Source organism: Psammomys obesus, unplaced genomic scaffold, assembly GCF_907164565.1.
Source record: "Psammomys obesus unplaced genomic scaffold, mPsaObe1.curated_primary_1811, whole genome shotgun sequence".
Lineage (NCBI taxonomy): Eukaryota > Metazoa > Chordata > Mammalia > Rodentia > Muridae > Psammomys > Psammomys obesus.
Genome location: NW_026586816.1, coordinates 7,682,106 through 7,703,002, shown reverse-complemented (window position 1 = coordinate 7,703,002; position 20,897 = coordinate 7,682,106). Strand labels below are relative to the sequence as shown.

General features: G+C 41.0%; 1 protein-coding gene across 6 annotated transcripts in view; it reads left to right on the top strand.

Annotated features, from left to right (window-relative positions):
• Positions 1-20,897, top strand: part of Macrod2 (mono-ADP ribosylhydrolase 2) — a 1,832,027-nt gene that overhangs the window by 1,644,189 nt on the left and 166,941 nt on the right. For 5 of the 6 annotated variants that reach the window (XM_055602641.1, XM_055602644.1, XM_055602642.1 and 2 more), the window contains exons 10-11: positions 2,671-2,718; positions 9,716-9,799. In XM_055602641.1, the coding sequence (XP_055458616.1) occupies positions 2,671-2,718; positions 9,716-9,799 (132 nt within the window). The remainder of the gene's footprint in view (positions 1-2,670; positions 2,719-9,715; positions 9,800-20,897) is intronic. The other variant, XM_055602643.1, reaches the window with a different exon arrangement.

Sequence of the window (20,897 nt, the reverse complement as noted above, 5' to 3'; positions counted from 1 at the left end):
TAAGTGGCTACCACAGCAGCAGAAGTACAATGCTAGTGACAGATTACGCAAAAATTAGTAGCTTGAAAAGCTTATTCTGTGCGAGCTATGTGTCTGGCGTGTCTGCCCGCATGCACAGCCTCACACCCCAGTTGTACTGTTTCATGTCACTTTCCTAAGATGACATGGTTGCTTGCCATTTCCTGGAAAGGTCTTTATTACTAAAATTAATGGCACTGTGTACCAAGAAAAACAAAAGAACACAAGATACGGCTTTTATTCTCATAGCGTTCATGAGGTGAGCATTTGGAAGGCACACACATTCACAAGTGCTGGATTATGGCGTTTTTTAGAAACAGAAAATTGAGCGCTTGGTGATGTTTCAATGGCTGTTCTAGTGTGTTACATGGCATCATCTAATGCAGTCCTTAGGACTAGTCTATGTAATAGACACTGTTATCATTGCTCATTGTGACTGAGGAACCCGACGCTCAGGAAGAATAAGCAACTTCTTCAAGACAACACACCAGTAAAACAGGTGAACTCAGTAGGCAGACCTGAGTTCAAATGTCTTTAGAGCATGTATTCCTAAGACAGTGAAAATTGAGGTCCATAAAAATGAGTAGTTAACTGAAACTTGTATGTTTTCACATGGATGGTCTGGAAAGCCTCGGCACACATCCTTTCTGATCAGCCCCCTCTTGTCTTTCTCAGTGAAACCTCTGTATACCTGTATCAGAAAATGCAAAGTTAGCCTTGAAGGGTATAGATAAAAGAGACAGAGATGGTTTTGCTACCAGGAATAAGGCAGATAGAGGAAGCTAAAAGAAAATACTGTGGTTTATCCTCCAAAGGTCTGTGCTCTAGAAACGTGGTCTCCAGGGTAATGGTACCAAGATACTGGGCAATTTAAAGATATTCAGATCATGTGGACACTACCCTAGGAAGACATCAGAGTGGTCCTCACAGGACTTGGTTAGTGCCCAGATTCTTGCTATAGGAGAGAAGAAGAGAGCTGTGCCATTCCCTGCTCTCTCTCACTTACACTTAACAAGTGTGTGTGCTTATTTTGTAATGCCATCTGCCGTATCATAACATGGCTGACAGCTCTCAATGGAGGCCTGAACAGATGGGATTTCACTATCTTATACTTTTGTCCTCCAAACCTGTGAGCTAAATAAACCTCTTGTATCTGTAAAGTACCCTCTTCAAGTATTTTGTTATAGCAAAATAAAACAGACGAATAGCAATAATACCTTGAGGAAACAGAAAGTAGTTGAGTTTTGCCATCTGTCTAGGTGATAACATGAATGTCACAGAGTAAGGAAGCCAGTTGGAATCAAATATTGTTGACTTTAAGTATTAGAGGGAAGGCTTCAGCTTTGCTCTTTGCACAGGCGGCTGTTATGGTGAGACTGTAGATCAGAGTAGAACTGTATTAAAACTCAGTTGGCAGCCACACGTGAAAGGAAATTGTGCCAGAGAAAGAAAACAGAAAGGAGCAATTGGGAAATCTCCAAGATGCATAACATAGAGGGTTAGAATTAGAGTAAAGTGACCAGAGGGAACAAACATGTCGGCAGAGACTCATATTTACTGTCTGAGCTGCTGAAAAAAAAAAAAAAACATAAATAGTGAGGCTTATAAAAACGTACTTTCTCTTTATGAGCCAGAATTCCAGTTCTAGTGCCTTCTAGACTCAGTCCCTTACAAAGAGTATCTTCCCACCATGTTCTTAGTGGAACAGCAGGGACTAGGGCTCTTTTCCCTTGACTCCTGTCTTAAGGCAATGGATCTCAGTCATCAGGGGTCCATCTTGGTGATATAATCATCTTTCAAAGATCATGCTTTGGGGATAAGACTCAACATATAAAGGAGTGATGCACCTCCAGACTGAGGCGCTAGATAAAAGGAGCATTCAAGAGGAGACATAGCATGTTGAGTTCAAAGGAGTAAGGCTAGCCGGGCATGGTGGAATGCAAGTGAGGCAGGAGCACGGGGAGAATAGATTACATGGCGTTATCACAGCGGGCCCTACATAGGAAGACCATTTCTCAGCACACACACACACACACACACACACACACACACACACACCGAGGGGGGGAGAGGAGGAAGAAGAAAAGGGAGAGGGAATAAACCAGCAAGCAAGCATGCCATCACAGTGTGGAGTATTCACACATTCTTGTCCACTTAGATGGCTTTATTCTGGAAAATGAGGGGAACTGAACAGAAAGAGGCTGCCAGCAGGGTCTGCAGGAGCAGGTGTTGGAAGGTCTGTCCCACAACACAGCAGCAGCTCTTCTAGCATAGTGCAGGAAACACATATCAATGTTTCCACCGTCCTGACACTGGAGCTGAGCACACATGCTGTCTGTGAGTGTGGGATGCACAGTGTTTAAGGTTTGTGGGTAACAAATAATTGAAATGACCAATGGGACCACACAGTCTTTGTATTAGTAAGGCAAATTATGGTGCAGATACGTTGTCATAAAGGAGAATGTGGCCCTCGGCATTAAGTTTTGCTTAAGGGTGTACTTTCTTCAAACTCAGCATGATGACCCAGGAGAAATGGACGCTTTAGTACTCTGATTCCTGTTGTCTTTCTGCTTTTGTTATTTGATGTATCAAATTGGAAGATTCTGGTGTTTCTTATTTTGATATGAGTCTTTATCCTTCCTTTGCAAACAGAGGATAACAATGAAGGAGCAGCAGATGCTGACATGAAAGAAGATGCAGGTATGAACGTTGTGATTTTATTTCTTAGGGTAAAGTAGGAGACCAATTTATTCAAATCCTATAATTTTTAAAGAAAGACATAATAAGATTAATAAAATAGAAATATTTGTTCAACATCATTAAATAGTGGCAGCCATAGAAACTCTTTAGGAAAATGTAGTTACTATGTTTAAGCATTAAATTGAACTTTGAACTTCTTGACAGAGTAAATAACAAAAAGAAAAGAAAGAAAAAACATCATGTATCATAAATGGCAGAGGAACCAACACCACATCCTGATGCAAGACAACAGATCACTTTGCTGATTAGCTGGATCTGAGGAACTCCAGAGCAGAGGAAATTTATCCTGTTTTGTAAGATCTGGACCTCAAGCAGTTAGAGGCTGGGGTCTTCCAAGCAATCCTTTAATTACCTGCCTGGATGATGCGTGGCCCCAGCTGAGTTAGGTTAAGCCTTGTTGGGGGCAATTCCCAAACTCGCGCGCTCTAAATGATCTAGAAGATCTGCAAACCCTTCAGCATGGTCGCCAGCGTATTTCATCCTGAAGGAGTCACTGAGCCAGGGAGACGCTTCACCTTCTTAAGATAAAGGTTTAGACATCTCACAGCATTGTTTCCTCTCTTCTAGACGGTGGTGGTTCTTCACAGCTCATGTTCCTGGGGCTATCTTTGATGAATGTCACATAGCACGTACTGTTCTCATTATTAAGATATATGCATGTTATTCAAGAAAGATGAGAATCACAGGAAAACCTCATGGTTAAAAATGTGAATTCGGGCCCACGGGAGCCACTCGCTATGTCCTTAAATAGTGATTCATGGATCAATAGACTTGAATGCAGTTCTAGCTACACCATTTGTTAACTCTGAGTATCTTTCTACAATATTCATGGTTCACCTCTGGGACAATAATCCTCACATATCGTTTCACTTAGAAGATTCAATGAGATAATGTACCATCAATGTTGTTCACAGTGCTTGGCTCTCTGTAAAGCTTCACTATGTTGCTACTTTTTGTTGTCTTTTTCTCATTCATGGGGCCACTGATAGGATTAAACGGCCTGCCTTCTCCATTTTAACAATCAATGCTTTTGCCATAAAATGTCTTCCCCTTTCAAATTTTAAAACCAACATCTCAAATATTTTAGTCTTGTGTCTCCTACAATTTTAGATCAGAGTAGTCTATAAGTTACTGACAATCTTAGTCTGTGTGGTTCCATTTAAGAGCTTCAAATTCTGATGTCAAGGGTTTGATTGAGAGCTGAATAAAATGGACATCTCTGCATTCATTTGCTTCTGTTCCTCTTGTGTCAATCCATTCACCACATAGAGAAACAGTATTTGTTTTTCCCTGCTTAAAAAGTCATTAGAGCAATAGCCATGGTTTTTCTACTCTTCTACAGTCTGGACATGTCTGACTTACAAGGTTCCCCTGTCTCCACAGAGACAGTGGATTCAGCTAATATGAGAAGTGGGTGAAGGATCTGCAAGTCTGAATTAGGAATGGAGGGAGCGGAGTAGGAAGTGCAGCCACAGCTGTTGGTGCTCTGTCTATGTTCCCTCAGCACTCACTATGGATTTTGAATGAAAATGTCCTGATGATAGCTCCTATGGCCATCAGCTGGGTGGTTTTCTCTATTCTTGGAGGAAAACCCAGCGCACTAGTGAGTTAGTTTCTATGGAGTGACTTGCCAACCAGGGATGGGTAAAATGACCCTCCAAGCTTATGGAGAGGGATTAGTTTACCAGGATTCCTGTAGATGAGTGTCTGTCAGTGAGAGGACTTGTACAAAGACTCTGGTTCAGTACCCAGCAAAATACACACACACACACACACACACACACACAGAGAGAGAGAGAGAGAGAGAGAGAGAGAGAGAGAGAGAGGGAGAGAGACCGAGACATATCTGAGACAAGTTCGAGGTTGTGTTGTGGTGGAGTCTGGTAGAAATACATACCCTTCGTATGTGAGTTTATATTTTCTAGTACTTGAGTTAAAAAATAAACAAATAAATTATCTTTAGTAAAATTTTATATAACAGTCATCCAAAATTGTTATCATTTCAACATGTAATCAATAAAGAAATTCTGTTAGCATCATTTCTAGGTTTTAATAGTAATTCTCTGAGATGCACATGAATTTTGTGTGCACATCTCAGTTCAGATTAAGCAAGCACATTTAAGTTCTCACTGGCAATGTTTGCCTGGCTGGAATCTTAAACAGATGATTTTATTCCCTCACAAGCAGTCTCCACTAGAGTTGTGCTTCTGATGCCCATGGTGAGACTGGTTCATGAATATATTCAGAATCGTCTGTCTTCCTTCTCCTGCCTTGTTTCAGTATCCTTTCCTAATACTTCCTGAGATAAATTCCCAAAGTAGCTACTTCTACTCAAAACCTTGTCCCAGTATCTACACCTGGGAGAATGTAATGGAAGAGAAGAACTCTGTTTATTTTTGTGAGACATAAGCCCAAGATAAAATTTCTATAAAAACTTCAATTCTTATGTCCATGTAGAATGTCTTATTTTTAAAAATCTGTCCTAGATTCACATGCCTATTTCAGCATTATTCTTAGCCATTCTTGTGCATTGCCTGGTGTGAAGCATCCATGGCAGATCCTTCAGCCACAGGGGTTCTGCCTTTTCAGCCAGTCCTATGTTCCCAAGCACCATTTGCCTCAGTGCCACAGGTACACATTTCTAGGCAGAGGGACTTGACTTCTCAATTACAATTAGCTAGCTTTGCAAGCCGTTGATTCATGCTAAAGAAATCATTGAAAGGGAGGAGGACTCCACATGGTGGATTCATCATTTGAGGTCTGAAGTATCATCATTATTTATGATTTCAGTCCCATCAGATTTCCAGCGAGTTCTGCTGTCAACATCTGGATGGCTCTCACTCAGTGATCCATGAGGCCAGAATGGGTGTGGGGAGCTAGTTTCCATCTCCTAATGTCTGAGTGCCAAAACCATGGGGGACTTGTGTGCCGGATGATCCATAGCATTCCAGCTGGCCCTGCTAGACATGGCTTCATTCTAATCTCACAATGGAGTCTGTTGGTCTGCAAGATGAGTCCAGGTTGTCTCCTAGGACCATTCACTTCTGCTTTCCCTCCATTATGCATCACCTCTTTTCACTGAAGTAGGAAAGCTAGAGAGGTGGTTAGGAACACAATTGACCTGGTAAAGGGCTATTCGAGGGACTCAACCTGATAACAGATGATGGATGCATTTGAGTGACAGTGAATAAAAAGTACAATATCAAAAAGCAATGAATGCTTGCCAGCAGGCTCTGTGGGTGGTTTGATATCACCGACAGAGGAGATATCTGCAGGGGTGATGATATCAGCCATGGACTTTTCGAAGCTACCAGTGAGAATTGAGGAGAGGCAGCACAATTGATGGGTGTGAGTGGGCTCAGGTCAAGCTTAGCCTACCACTTAGCACACCACATTTCAACTGGGCATTCACCTGTGCAGGTTACTGGACGTGCATGACTTGATTTTGTACTCAACTGACAGAGAAACCTTTCCTTGTGAAGGCTTCCATTAATTCTTACTTAAATAGTAGAGCCAGAATTTAAATCCAAGTTTGTCTTACCCCAGAATGCATGCAATTAACTTTCTGTTCTGGCCTCCAGATCCTTAGAGCAAAGGGAGGCATAAGCATCTCAGGGGAGCTGATAGGTCTTCAAGGTGACATTCTCCCCTTGAGAGGTGAAAGACACAGCTGACTTAAAGTTGTAGTTTAGTTTAGTTCTTTTTAGTCCTTTAATCATGCTTAATTCAGGCATGGCAAATGGTTTCCCATGTCATTCCATCTCCAAGGCCACATACTCTTGATTTGGACGAATCTGAGCCAGCAGGGCTCTGCCTATGTCCACCATCACAATGTTGCCCCCCTTGAGGAGGGAAGGAGGGGCCCATGCTCATGGCCAAGTTCCAGAGTCCTCTCTTTGCCAGAAACAGCATCCTAAAAGAGTACTCATCAAGAAAACATATGACATTGTTTTCAAAGAGAAACAAAATGAGCTTCTCTTCAGACCAAGAGGGAGTAATTCCCCGCTAAGCCTAAGGTAGAAACATTTGCCCAGAGGTCATGTTTATGAGTGACTTTTATCTGACCACCCAGTGGTCACTGGAAAGTGATCAAATACTCATAAATTTCACCAATGCCCATGTCCATTGAATACCCAAGGAGTAGTTTAAAATAGAAATTTGGGGGGTGGGTATTGCAGTATCTTTAAAAATAGGCAAACAGGTATCTTTGAAAAACTTAACCTAGACTGTAAGAATTTCTAAAAGGTGGGAAATCACAAACTTGGAATGCAATTAACAAAACCCTCAGGAGTAAGAAACCCTGGTTTGAAGTTGCGTTTTCATCTCTGGACCTTCACCTGGCCCCAGGTCAGAAGGACTCTTCCTGTACAGTTGAGGCCAGATCTCCCAGGTGAGATCACAGTGTCACCTTGCCCATTTTGTGACTCTCAGTGGGCCTGATATTTGTATGCAACAAGCTGTTCGAAAGACCTCATTTCTGGTTTTGCTGAAACCTTCTAAAGGGTCGGCATACATCTCATACCTGTGACAGAAGTCAGGAAGTCTCTAATTCAGTCATCACCAATATTTTTCATCCTGGCCATTGTAATAACCTCAGCCGTGACAGACTTGTGACCACATAAAACCTAGCCTTGTGCCCCAAACCTCTGTAGTCTATGATGCCAAAATTTTTGATAGCACATCTATCCAGTGTGGGGTTTTTTGTTGTTGTTACATTTCTTAATAGATGAGAGAAAGAAGGGAAGAAAGAGTTAGACACAGTTCCATGGTGTAATTTTAGAATTCTGGAATGAGGCAACAGCTGCTAAGAGAATGAGAATTAGACATAGACCTATTATATCTTAGACTTAAAGAAAGGACCAATGAAGCAAAAATAAAAGAGGCTCTAAAATGAAATTCCCACTGCACTGCTCAGCACCAAGGATACGGAGATGATTTGAAAAGAGAAGTGCCATTTTCCCATGGATCGTAGAGTTGGGTGTGTGCATATAAATGTACAAGAGAGACAGCAACAAGGGAGAAGATAATAGCAGACGCTGGGGATGTGTTAAGCTTTCCTTATAGGCTCTTTACGTTATGTGGTCAGGGAGAACCTTTCCAGGATAGTGTGGGGAGGAGCTGAAGTTGGTCTGAAAAGCAGAGTAAAAATGAAAACCCCAAATTAGGCAGAAATATGTCAGGCATATTAGAGTGGAAATAGCAGAAGCAGTTCTGAGTCAGGAATCAGCCTAACTGTGGTTCAAAAATAAAGTAAAGAAGGGCTGGAGAGATGGCTCAGCAGTTAAGAGCACTGGCTGCTCTTCCAGAGAAGCCAAATTCAATTCCCAGCATTCATATGGCAGCTCACAACTGTCTGTAACTCCAGGTCCAGAGGATCCTACACCCTCTTCTGGCTTGTGAGGACACTTGACATGTGGTACAGAGACATACATGCACATGAAACATCCAACCATACAAAACAAAAAGAAAGGATAAAAGGCAAGTGAGAAGTGAAACTATAGATGTCAATGGGGGAAATGGAGCATTGTTCTCTGTAGTGGGCGTGAATAAGGGTGTTACTCTAGCAATTTTAAACGGGTGAGCACCCAGGTCTGAGTTATGTTTTAAAAAGCTGACTGTGTGCAGAAGCAGAAGCAAGGTTCTTAAAGAGATTAGAAGGCTAGAGGCAAGAACTGAGAAGCAGCAAGTAGTGCTTCTGACTCAAGTGCCCGGACAATTAAAAATCGATGGCTCTGGCTTATGTCAGAGCAGAGATGGCATGACTTGAGAGCAGGTGAGCATAAGTTTGATGGTGATTCCCAGGTTTTAGTTTATACTGTGTGGTATATAATATACAATGCCACGCTTCCAGACATGCAGTACCACAGAGAAGTTTGTACACAGAATGTGTAGTTCTGACTGGTTTTAGGTTTGAGATTCCTAATGTGGACTGAGTAAAAAGAAACTGTCAGGACTTGGAGGGTAAGGCACACAAGCCCAAGCCTTGCATGTGGTAATCGTAAGATTGGCCTTGGGACCTAGGAACTGTGAGGAAGGTCAGCTGATGGTGACTCGAACATTAGCTGAGGCCCCAGTCATCCCACAAAGAGTACTAGCATTTCAGAAAGTAGATTTTTGGGGTTCCCCACTGACCGAAGATAAGTAGGAGGATCAGTGTATCCAGGAGTTCATTGACACAGGCTAGAAGATACAATGTTAGGGTGCAGAAGGAGTTGTTAACAGCTTGAGAATGAAATGGGAAGGCAAACAGAAGACACCCAGCCCCAAACCAAAACCATGCTGTGATGAAGATGAGGCTGGCTATGTAATGCAAAGCTGGAGACATTCTAATCAGAGGGGTAGACTGAGAGATGTTTCTTCATACTTTCTTCCATCTTTACTAGTCCCTATAGGTAGATTTAGGAAAACACTGAAAAAATTGTTAAACACAGTAGTTTAATAGGGGACCTATGAGAAAGCTTCTTAGATTCTAGACTATAAAAGAAGCCTGTTGAATAGAAACAGAATCTTTTCCAGTGCCCCTGTTACCTCAGAACTGAGATGACATTGTATTTCTTTTGACCACCTTTGAGGACCATGATGAAAGGTACAATGGTACCTGCTAAGCCATGAGATTAAAAAGCAGAATCTATTGGACTTCTTTTTTGAAGACTTGTTCATTTTTTTTAAAAGCACTTGTGTATGATTTGACATTTACATGAATCATTAATGACGCCTACAGAAAATCATTGGAGCTTGAGTTTAAGCTTATGTAGTAGGATGGAGAATCCAAGCTTCCTGCCAAACTTTCGTTCAGCCATAATGACAGATGAATCTGTAGTTAACGCTCAATAAATGTGGGGTGGGGGAGGTTAACACAAAGAAAACAGCTTTCAATTTTAACACACTCTGGAACTTACTGCTAAATATTTAAATAAGAATATCTTTTTACTTCCAGAAGGGCTAGAGCCTAAAGGCCTTTCTCCACCCCACAAGAAGAGTAAAGCAAAGAAACCAGAAAGTTCAAAAGACTCCAGTGAAGGTGAGTCTTGTGCATTGAAGACAACCCTTCATTTAATCTGTAAATTATGTGCATTTTACATTTAGATATTCTCATCACTTAAAAATTCCAAAGAATCATTCTATTATGCTTTCCTTATATATTCAGTGTCTTTCGTGATATGAGAAATGAGATTTGTTGTGTTCAAGAAAAAGAAAACATACAGGTCTTAGGAAAAAATCAAGTTCTCTACATGGCTCATTTTGTACTTCTATAAGATGAAATTGTGTGAGTTGTATTAAAAGGAAGATGTTCTCAAATCCTTTGTTTTTCTCATGAACATGTTTTCAGGGTTTCCAGAATCAAACCTCATCAGTGATGCTGCAAACATCTCTCTTTTATTTTCTACAGGCCAATGTATCTATGCATTTTACAGTGACTGGGCAAGTCTTGTTGGGCTCTGGTTTCTGAAGGAATGATGCTGTTTTTAGCAGCCTTAGCACAAAATACAGCCATTCAAATTTTCTCTGAAAGGTGGATGGGGCAAGTTTTCAGTGCACAGCTTCTGAATGGTGGAGAATGTACATCTTCTACTTGCTTGCTTGGAGTTCCAACTCCTTGCTTAGTGAAAAGAGTTGGTCACCTTGGTGCTGTCACTTAGGTCTTGATGAAAAATCTTCTTCTCCCCTATGGAAGGAGAAGTGTATATTTATTGAAGGGAAGGCTGTGAAGGATACAAAGGGGAGGAGCAGGAGACAGAGAAGGGGCATTAGCTGGGAAGAGTTTCCATGTGTGGTGCAGCCTGAGAAAAATCTGAGAGTGCTGAGAAGGCACTGACCAGGAGCCTGGCCATGGGCAGGAATGTCTGCCCTCCAGCGTTCCCCTGTTCAGTCGCTGCCGCAAACATCAGTATCAGCTGGATGCTGCAGTGGGTCATCACCAGCCAGCCTCTAACCTAGCAGCAGGTCCTTGCTAGGAAAAGGGGCTTAAGGACCTCCGTGCCTGTGCCGTGTTGGGGACCAGCTGATAGATAATGGCACTGCCCTCACCCTCCTCCAGGTTAGACCCAGCTGGAAAGCTGAGCTGTACGGAAGGTGGAATCAGGATACTGACTTCATCCCCAATGCAGCCAAAGCAGAGCATCTGTTCAGCCTGCCCCAGAGCAGTCTCATTGGGTTCCACTTCTGAAATGGTGACCTTGATACATGCAGAACAGAATAGGCCAGATCGCTGTAGGCAAGAGGGGTTGAGATCAAGGTAAGCTGGGGCTCTTCCTTCTCCCAGGATTACTAAAGAGAGAGAAATGGAAAGGGGATAGCAGAGAGTGTGGTCTGTCCTTCCCATGAAAGGACTGCAGGATGAGCATGTCCTACAAATGGTAATGAAGAGAATAAGGGGCTGTTAGCAGGGGTCTGGCATTGTGTTAGTGATGACAGTCATTCTTATGACCATCTCAGTCAGAAACATGCTAAGCTAAGCACTGTACTCATTTACTGAGATGTGCTTAGGCAGATATTACAATTAGAAGAACACTTAGAGCCTTAGAGCCATGGTGAAGGCCTGTGACTCTGCATTGCCTCAGATGGCAAGCCTTACTGGTGTCTGAGGAGGAAACTAGTAAGAGAATTCTTCTCAGCATAACTGCATAATTTTCTAGGTGATCTCTAAAGATCTTGCGAAGCTGTTTTTCCTGGAGAGGCTACCCCTTACAAGTTGGTGGCCAACGAATGCAAACATTGGTTTCCATTGAAGGTGGTTTTTCCAAAGCTGGAATCCATTGTCAGTATAAAATGTAGACAAGTTGTGACTTATTCTTCCAAGCTATTCCTTGTGACTCCTTAAAGCTTCTTTTACTTCCTCATTAAGTAGTTCAGGAAACATCATCCCCTAATCCTAATATGACTCAGAGGAACAGCTTCGCCCCTCCAAACACATCATCTGAATGTTGGCTCTGAGTCATAATGTCTGAGGGGATAATGTGATAACTGTGTTAGTTACCGGGTACCTCCTTAAGGTGGTATCATGGACAAATACTAGTCACTCTACAAACATGGGGATTACACTTCATCCCTACGACAGCCTCAAAGGCAAATAAAAATTAGTAAATCCCAGAGAGAGGGTGAAAAAAAGTGAACCAGACTAGAAGATGCTGATGGATCAGGATATGGCTCTGATTTATCTTTGCATCAATTTTGACAATTCTGTATGTGCCTGCTCCCATACATAGCACTATTCGCTCCCCTCATATTTCAGAGAAGCGGCCAATCTGTTTTACAAGCAGACTACTGTTTCCTGGGTTGGGAACACATTGCACTGTAGACCACAGCCCTTCTGTCTGCTCTGCTCTCCAGGTTTAGAGCTTACAATAATTTCCGTCTTAGTGTTCTCCCTTCCCAGAAATCCCTTCTGGCATGTTTACTCTTAAGCCCCTCAGCTTAACACCCCTGTGACATAACCCAGTCTCATCTTTCTCTTTCCTTAGTTCCCTGCTTGACTTCCCACCCTTACAGTGATGGCTGGCTATCAACTCTCACATCCTCAGAAAGAGTCAGAGGCAACAAACTCACTGGGGTTTTCCAGTGGAGTTTAGTCATAACAACTGTAGTTAGACCCAAAAGAATTCAGAATTTTCCTTGTACCAAGTTTTTTTCTATAAGCCTGGGCTGCAAATGCTTCTTTAACAAACCCAAGTGCAGGCGGTCTGTTAATGTCATCATTCCTTTTCTTTTAGAGATGACATAGCACATACAGCCCTACCCCGCCCCCTGACTTTTGGAAATTATATTTAATATTTTTAACTTTCTGGCTGCTTGTGTGTGGATGAGTCTGTGTGAGTGAAGGTACTCCCAGAGGCCCGAGTTGCTGGAGAGACTGACAGTCATGAGCATCCATCCAGACATGGAAGCAAAGCAGTGTGTGCTTTTAAGCACTGAGCCGTCTTTCCCAGCACCCCTTTTGTGTGAGAGGAAATGTTAACATCATTGTAGCTTTCATTTAAGCATCACTATTTCAGTAAATATTTTACCAAAATATTGAACATCAAAAAAAAAATCAGTTTCTGGATCCACCTTTACACTTTTAATGAAAAGAGTTATTATAAAGCAAACCAAAACCAAACAAACACGATTTTGACTGACAACTCATGGCCACATGGCAATGCTAAGCAAGGATTAACTATCCAGCAGTACCAGGGCAGGGAGTCAGACCACTAACTAATTGAATTTTTGGCATGTGGTAATATGCTCAGAAGCCAACATATCATAGAAATAATTGTTTTTTAAAAATATATGGTTAATAACAATATTTATATATGGTTAATTACAATTGAGTTCATTCTAACTCCCAATATTTTTTCTTACAAAATAATTGAAAGAATTTACAGTATCATAAAAAACTTTAATAGAAATGCTTTCCACAGCCTTCCTCGGTCCTTGAGAAATATGTTTGTAGCTTCTCTCTGGTGAAAATCTCTATTTATGCAGGAAATGTAGTTAATTTGGCATTTTTATGTATTTTTCTGAATAAAAAGTTGAACACTTGCTCCAGATAACCTGCTGTTATCAGGAGAGTGGTACCCACCCACCACAGATTACTGCTTGGGTATTGGGACACAGAGACCCAACCTCAGACCTACAGAAGCCCGGAATCCCTGAGATCAACCCCCAAGGGGCAACCAGATACCCCTAACAAAACTTACCAAACCAAGGGACACACAGGTTACAGCAGCAAATCACTAAATTTACAGTAAGAAACCCAGAAGCAGAGCAGCTGTCTTTAGGACTTCTCTGGGTGAAAGGAGAGCCATCTCAACTAACAAGGACCACAGTTACCACTCAGGTCTCTATGCCTGAGGTGAGCAGCGGCAATTCCTGAAAATCACCGGCCACCCAGTGACTGTACCCAAAAAGGTGAGAAGGCTTTCTTCAGGAAAATCCATCTTCCTGCCAAGGGGATTCTCTCCACCACAGGATCCCAGGAACCATCAGAAACTGACTCCAAACACATAAGATAGCCCAACAAGTAGAGGCCAGCGTAAAATCTCAACCAACAAAAGACAGAGCATTATGGCATCTCCAGAACCCAGTTATCCAGGGGCAAGTAGCCCTGGACACCCCAGAATAATTGAAATCCAAGAAGATGACCTAACATCTATAACAGAGGAAACACATAAAATGAGTAAAGAACTAAAGGAAGATAAACTCAAACAGATTATGGCCATCAGTAAAGAAATAGAGGAAGTTGGAGCCAAACACTTTGTGGCCTGTAGAGAGGAAATGCTTACATCACTGAAAGAAATAAAAGAAACAGAGGATTGAACAAACAAACAGCTGAAGGAATTGAAGGAAACACAGGAAAATACAGTCAGACAGGTAAAGGAAATCAACAAAACGGCTCAAGATCTGAAGATAGAATTGGAAAAATTAAAGAAAACATAAATGGAGGAAATTGTAGAGAGAAAGAACTTAGGGAAGGAAACAGGAACTACAGAGGTTGGCATAACCAATAGACTACAAGAGATGGAAGAAAGAATCTCAGGTGTGGAAGATACAATGGAAGAAATTGATGTATCTGTCAAAGAAAATGTTAAATCTAAAAAATTCCTGACACAGACCATCCAAGAAATTCAAGACAATATAAAAAGACAAAACCTAAGAATAACAGGAATAGAGGAAAAAGAAGATTACCTGCTCCAAGGCCCAGAAAATATCTTCAACAAAATCATTGAAGAAAATTTCCCCAACTTAAAGGAGAGGCCAATAAGAATACAAGAGGTCTACAGAACACCCAATAAATTAGAACAGAAAAGAAAATCCTCCTGCCACATAACAATCAAAACAGTAAGTACACAGAACAAAGAAAAAATACTAAAAGCTGCAAGGAAAAAAGGCCAAATAACATATAATGGCAAACCCATTAGAATCACACCTGACTTCTCAACAGAGACTATGAAAGCCAGAAGGGCCTGGACAGATATCATGCAGACCCTAAGAGAACACAGATGTCAGCCCAGGCTACTATACCCAGCAAAACTCTCGGTCCTCATTGACAGAGAAAACAAGATATTCAATGACAAAAACAAATTTCAACAATACCTACACACAAATCCAGCATTACAGAAGACACTAGAAGGGAAAAATACAACCCAAGAAAACTAGCTACTTTCAAGAAAACACAGGAAATAGATAACCTCACTACAGTAAAACAAAAAGCAACCAAGCACACAACCTTATGACCACAGCCAACATCAAAATCAAAGGATATAACAGCCACTGGTCATTAATCTCTCTCAACATCAATGGACTCAATTCTCCAATAAAAAGACACAGACTAACAGAATGGATGCATAAACAAGACCCAACAATCTGTTGCATACAAGAAACATGCCTAAGCCACAAAGATAGACATTACCTGAGGGTAAAAGGTTGGGAGACTGCTTTCCAAGCAAATGGACCCAAGAAGCAAGCAGGAGTAGCCATTCTAATACCTGATAAAATAGACTTTCAACCAAAATTAATAAAAAGAGACGGGGAAGGACATTTCATACTCATCAAGGAAAAATTCCACCAGGAAGACATCACAATCCTGAACATCTATGCCCCAAATACAAGGGCACACACATTTGTAAAGAAACATTGATAAAACTTAAAACACACATAGATCCCCACACATTAATAGTGGGAGACTTCAACATTCCGCTCTCAACAAAGGACAGGTCAACAAAACAGAAATTAAACAAAGAAACAATGTCTCTGACAAAGGTCATGAATCAAATGGATCTAACAGACATTTACAGAACTTTACACCCAAACACAAAAGAATTTACCTTCTTCTCAGTACCTCATGGAAACTTCTCCAAAATAGACCATATAGTTGGTCACAAAGCGAACCTCAACAGATATAAGAAGATTGAAATAATCCCTTGTATCCTGTCTGATCACCATGGAATAAAGCTGGACTTCAACAACAACAGAAAGAGCAAAAATCCTACACACACATGGAAACTAATCAACTTACTACTAAATGACAGCTGGGTCAGGGAAGAAATAAAGAAAGAAATTAAAGTCTTCCTAGAACTCAATGAAAATGAAGACACAACATACCCAAACTTGTGGGACACAATGAAAGCAGTGCTAAGAGGAAAGTTCATAGCACTGAGTGCCTTCAAGAAGAAATTCAAGACAGCTCATTCAAACAACTTAATGGCCCACTTAAAAACTCTAGAAAAAAAAGACGCACACACACCAAAAAAGGGTAGACGGCTGGAAATAATCAAACTCAGGGCTGAAATCAATCAATTAGAAACAAATAAAACAATTCAAAGAATCAATGAAACCAAGAGCTGGTTCTTTGAGAAAATCAACAAGATAGACAAACCCTTAGCCAAGCTAACTAAAAGGCAGAGAGACACCATTCAAATCAACAAAATCAGAAATGAAAAGGGGGACATAACTACAGACACTGAGGAAATCCAAACAATCATTAGGACTTATTTCAAAAGTCTATATGCCACTATATGCCAATTTGAAAATGTAAATGAAATGGACAATTTTCTTGATTGATTCGACTTACCAAATCTGAATCATGACCAGGCAAATCAACTAAATAGTCTTATATCCCCCAAGGAAATAGAGGAATTCATCGAAAGTCTCTCATCCAAAAAGAGCCCAGGACCAGATGGTTTCAGCGCAGAATTCTACCAGACCTTCAAAGAAGAGCTAGCTCCAGTTCTCTTCAAACTATTCCACAAAATAGAAACAGAAGGAACACTATGAAACTCATTCTATGAAGCCACAGTCGCCTTGGTACGTAAACCTCACAAAGACCCAACAAAGAGAGAAAATTTTAGGCCAATCTCCCTTATGAACATTGATGCAAAAATACTCAACAAAATACTTGCAAACCGAATCCAAGAACACATCAAAGATATTATCCACTATGACCAAGTAGGCTTCATCCCAGGTATGCAGGGGTGGTTCAATATACAGAAATCCATCAATGTGATCCACCATATTAACAAATAGACAGAAAAAAAAAAAACGCATGATAATCTTTCTAGATGCTGGAAAAGCATTTGACAAAATCCAACATCCATTCATGTTTAAAGTATTGGAGAGATCAGGGATACAAGGCACATATCTAAAAATAGTAAAGGCAATATAAGCAAGCCAACCTCAAACTAAACAGAGAGAAACTTAAAGCGATCCCACTGAAATCAGGAACAAGACAAGACTGGCCACTCTCTCCATATCTCTTCAACATAGTTCTGGAAGTCCTTGCTAGAGCAATAAGACAGATGAAGGAGATCAAGGGGATACAAATTAGAAAGGAAGAAGTCAAATTATCACTATTTAGAGATGATATGATAGTATACGTGAGTAACCCCAAAAACTCTACCAGGGAACTCCTACAGCTGATAAACACCTTCAGCAAAGTGGCCGCATACAAAATTAACTCTAAAAAATCAGTAGCTCTCCTCTATACAAAAGACAAAAGGGCTGAGAGAGAAATTAGGGAAACAATACCCTTCACAATAGCCACAAATGACATAAAGTACCTTGGTGTAACCCTAACTAAGCAAGTCAAAGACTTGTATGAAAAAAAAAATTTCAAGTCTCTGAAGAAAGAATTAGAAAAAGATATCAGAAGATGGAAAGATCTCCCATGCTCATGGCTTGGCAGGATTAACATAATAAAAATGGCCATCTTACCAAAAGCAATCTACAGATTCAATGCAATTCCCATCAAATTACCAACACAATTCTTTACAGACCTGGAAAGAAAAATTCTCAACTTCATATGGAATAACAAGAAACTCAGAATTGCTAAAACAATTCTCTACAATAAAAGATCTTCTGGAGGTATCTCCATCCCTGATCTTAAGCTATACTATACAGCAACAATAATAAAAACTGCATGGTACTGGCATAGAAACAGACTGGTGGATCAATGGCACCAAAAAGAAGACCCAGAAATAAACCCACACACTTATGGACACCTGATCTTTGACAAAGATGCCAAAACCATACAATGGAAAAAGACAGCATCTTCAACAAATGGTGCTGGTCTAACTGGATGTCTACATGTAGAAAAATGCAAATAGATCCATACTTATCACCCTGCACAAAACTAAAATCCAAGTGGATCAGCATAAAACCAGACACATTAAATTGGTTAGAAGAATAACTGGGGAACAGCTTAGAACTCATTGGCACAAGAGAAAACTTCCTGAACAGAACACCAACAGCACAGGCTCTAAGAGCAACAATCAATAAATGGGACCTCATGAAACTGAAAAGCTACTGTAAAGCAAAGGACACCATCATCAAAACAAAGACTGTCTACAGATTGGGAAAGAATCTTCACCAACCCTTTATCTGACAGAGGGCTAATATCCAGAATATATAAAGAACTAAAGAAGCTGAAAAGCAGCAAACCAAGTAATCCAATTAAAAAATGGAGTACAGAGCTAAACAGAGAATTCTCTGTAGAGGAATATCGAATGGCAGAGAAACACTTAAAGAAATGCTCAAAGTCATTAGCTATTAGGGAAATGCAAATCAAAACGACCCTGAGATTTCACCTTACACCCATCAGAATGGCCAAGATCAAAAATTCAAGTGACAACACATGCTGGAGAGGTTGTGGAGAAAGGGGAACCCTCCTCCACTGCTGGTGGGAATGTAAACTTGTACAACCACTCTGGAAAGCAATCTGGCGCTTTCTCAGACAACTAGGAATAGTGTTCCAAAAGAGGCTCAAGTACACAATAAGGACATGTGCTCAACCATGCTTGTAGCAGCTTTATTTGTAATAGCCAGAAGCTGGAAACAGCGCAGATGCCCCTCAACTGAAGAATGGATACAGAAATTGTGGTACATCTACACAATGGAGTATTACTCTGCAATGAAAAATAAGGAAATCATGAAATTTGTAGGTAAATGGTGGGACCTGGAAAGGTTCATCCTGAGTGAGCTGTCCCAGAAGCAGAAAGACACACTCACTCATATAGACATATAACATAAGATAAACCTACTAAAATCTGTACATCTAAAGAAACTAATTAAGAGAGAAGACCCTGACTAAAATGTTCAATCCCCATCCTGAAAGGCAAAGAGGATGGACATCAGAAGAAGAAAACAGGAAACAACCTAGGAACCTGCCACAGAGGCCCTCTGAAAGGCTCTGCCCTGCAGACTATCAAAGCAGATGCTGAAACTTCTGGCCAACTGTTGGGCAGTGTGCATGGAATCTTATGTAAGAAGTAGGAAATAGTAAGATCTGGAGAAGACAGGAACCCCACAGGAGAGCAACAGAACCAGAAAATTTGAACACAGGGGTCTTCCCCGAGACTCATACTCCAACCAAGTACCAGGCATGGAGATAACCTAGAACCCCTGCACAGATGTAGCCCATGGCAGTTTAGTGTCCAAGAGGGTTACATAGTAATGGGAAGAGGGACTGCCTCTGACATAATCTGATTGGCCTGCTCTTTGGTCACCTCTCCCTGAGGGGGGGGGGGCAGCCTTACTAGGCCACAGAAGATGACAATGCAGCCACTCCTGATGTGATGTAATAGACTAAGATCAGAAGGTAAGAGAAGAAGACCTCCCCTATCAGTGGACTTGGGGAGGGGCATGTGTGAAGAAGGGAGAGGGAGGGTGGGACTGGGAGCGGAGGAGGGAGGGACTTATGGGGGGATACAAAGTGAATAAAGTGTAGTTAATAAAATAAAATAAAATTAAGAAAAAACATACAAACAACAAGGCCATGGAACAAAGAAAAAGGAAAGTTGAACAGACTGGCAATCTGTGACATTTCAAAGCTCTTTCCCTCGCATGGTATCCATCCTGTGCAGTTGAGAAGCGAGGTGTTGCCTTGTGTCCTTTCCTTCTGGCCGCTTTCACCAGGTCCTCTGTGCCTTCTGGGTTCTGTGGTTTCAGTCCGATGTGGTTAGGTACATAGTTCATTTTATTCCTCTTTAACTTTTGCTAAATTTCTTGAGTTTGGGGATAGGCATCTTTTGTTAGTTTTAAAATTCCACAGTATTTTCTTTGCCAAATATTAAAATATTTCCCCGTTACTGCTGTCTGTTATTCCATAGTACTTTCTGGATTCTAACCGTGTTGTGACCCCACCCCCAAATGCATTCATACTCCCTTTTTCTGTCTCTTCTCTCTAAGCTTTCTGGCTCATTTTTCAAATCTGTTACTAAGTTTATTAATTTTTTTTCAAACCCTATTCAATATGCTGTTTATTTCACTTAATTTCTCATTACAGTACCCCCTGCTTTTTTTTTTTACAAGTTCTATTTGCAAAAAACATTTAAGCATTCTTTAGTTCAACAGCCACTTAAAATACCATTTTTCATAATCTGTGTCTGGTTTCACTGCTCATGTCTGCTTCTGTGGCTTTTGCTTTTATGAGGTCATGTTTACGACAATTTTCTTCTTCCTTTTTGTTTAATTTTCTTGGACTTTCATTTGTGGAGTTTTTTTCTTTGTACTCAGTTTATGATCTTTGTTTACATCTGGCTTTCAATTTAGGGAGCCTAAATACATACCTGACAGTTTTATTTGCTATTGTTTATGCATGAATAATTGGATGGGCTGCATAAAATGCTAACACTGGTATGAGAAACTTTTCTACTGTATCATGACCCAAGCACGCGTCTCTCTTACCTCTTCAGCTCAGGAGAACCAGGTGTCTGGGACTGGGGACTGGGATCTGCATCTTTGGCATCCCCAGGGGATGTGTTTGACCTGTACACACTAGGGCTGCATCCCAACCCACAGGTCCAGAATCCTGGGAATTCATGTTGTTCGCAGCCCTCCAGGTCGTTTGGATCTGTGCGGGAGCTTCTAGCAGCACCGCTCTCCAGGGTCAACCGTGTGGTTGGAAGGCTCCTCCAGCCGTTTCCTGATAACTGACTTCCAATCCGCTTGGTTCTGATGTCTAAGAGGATCCTTTACAACAATGTCAGCTAAGCTATACAGTAAGAATGATGTAAAATGATGAGGGGAAGCTGTAACTATCACACACACACTATATGTGTGTGCATACCTATACATTTACTTGGCCATTGTATCCTCTGCTACACACACACATATCAGTATGGGTTTTTTTTGTTTGTTTGTTTGTT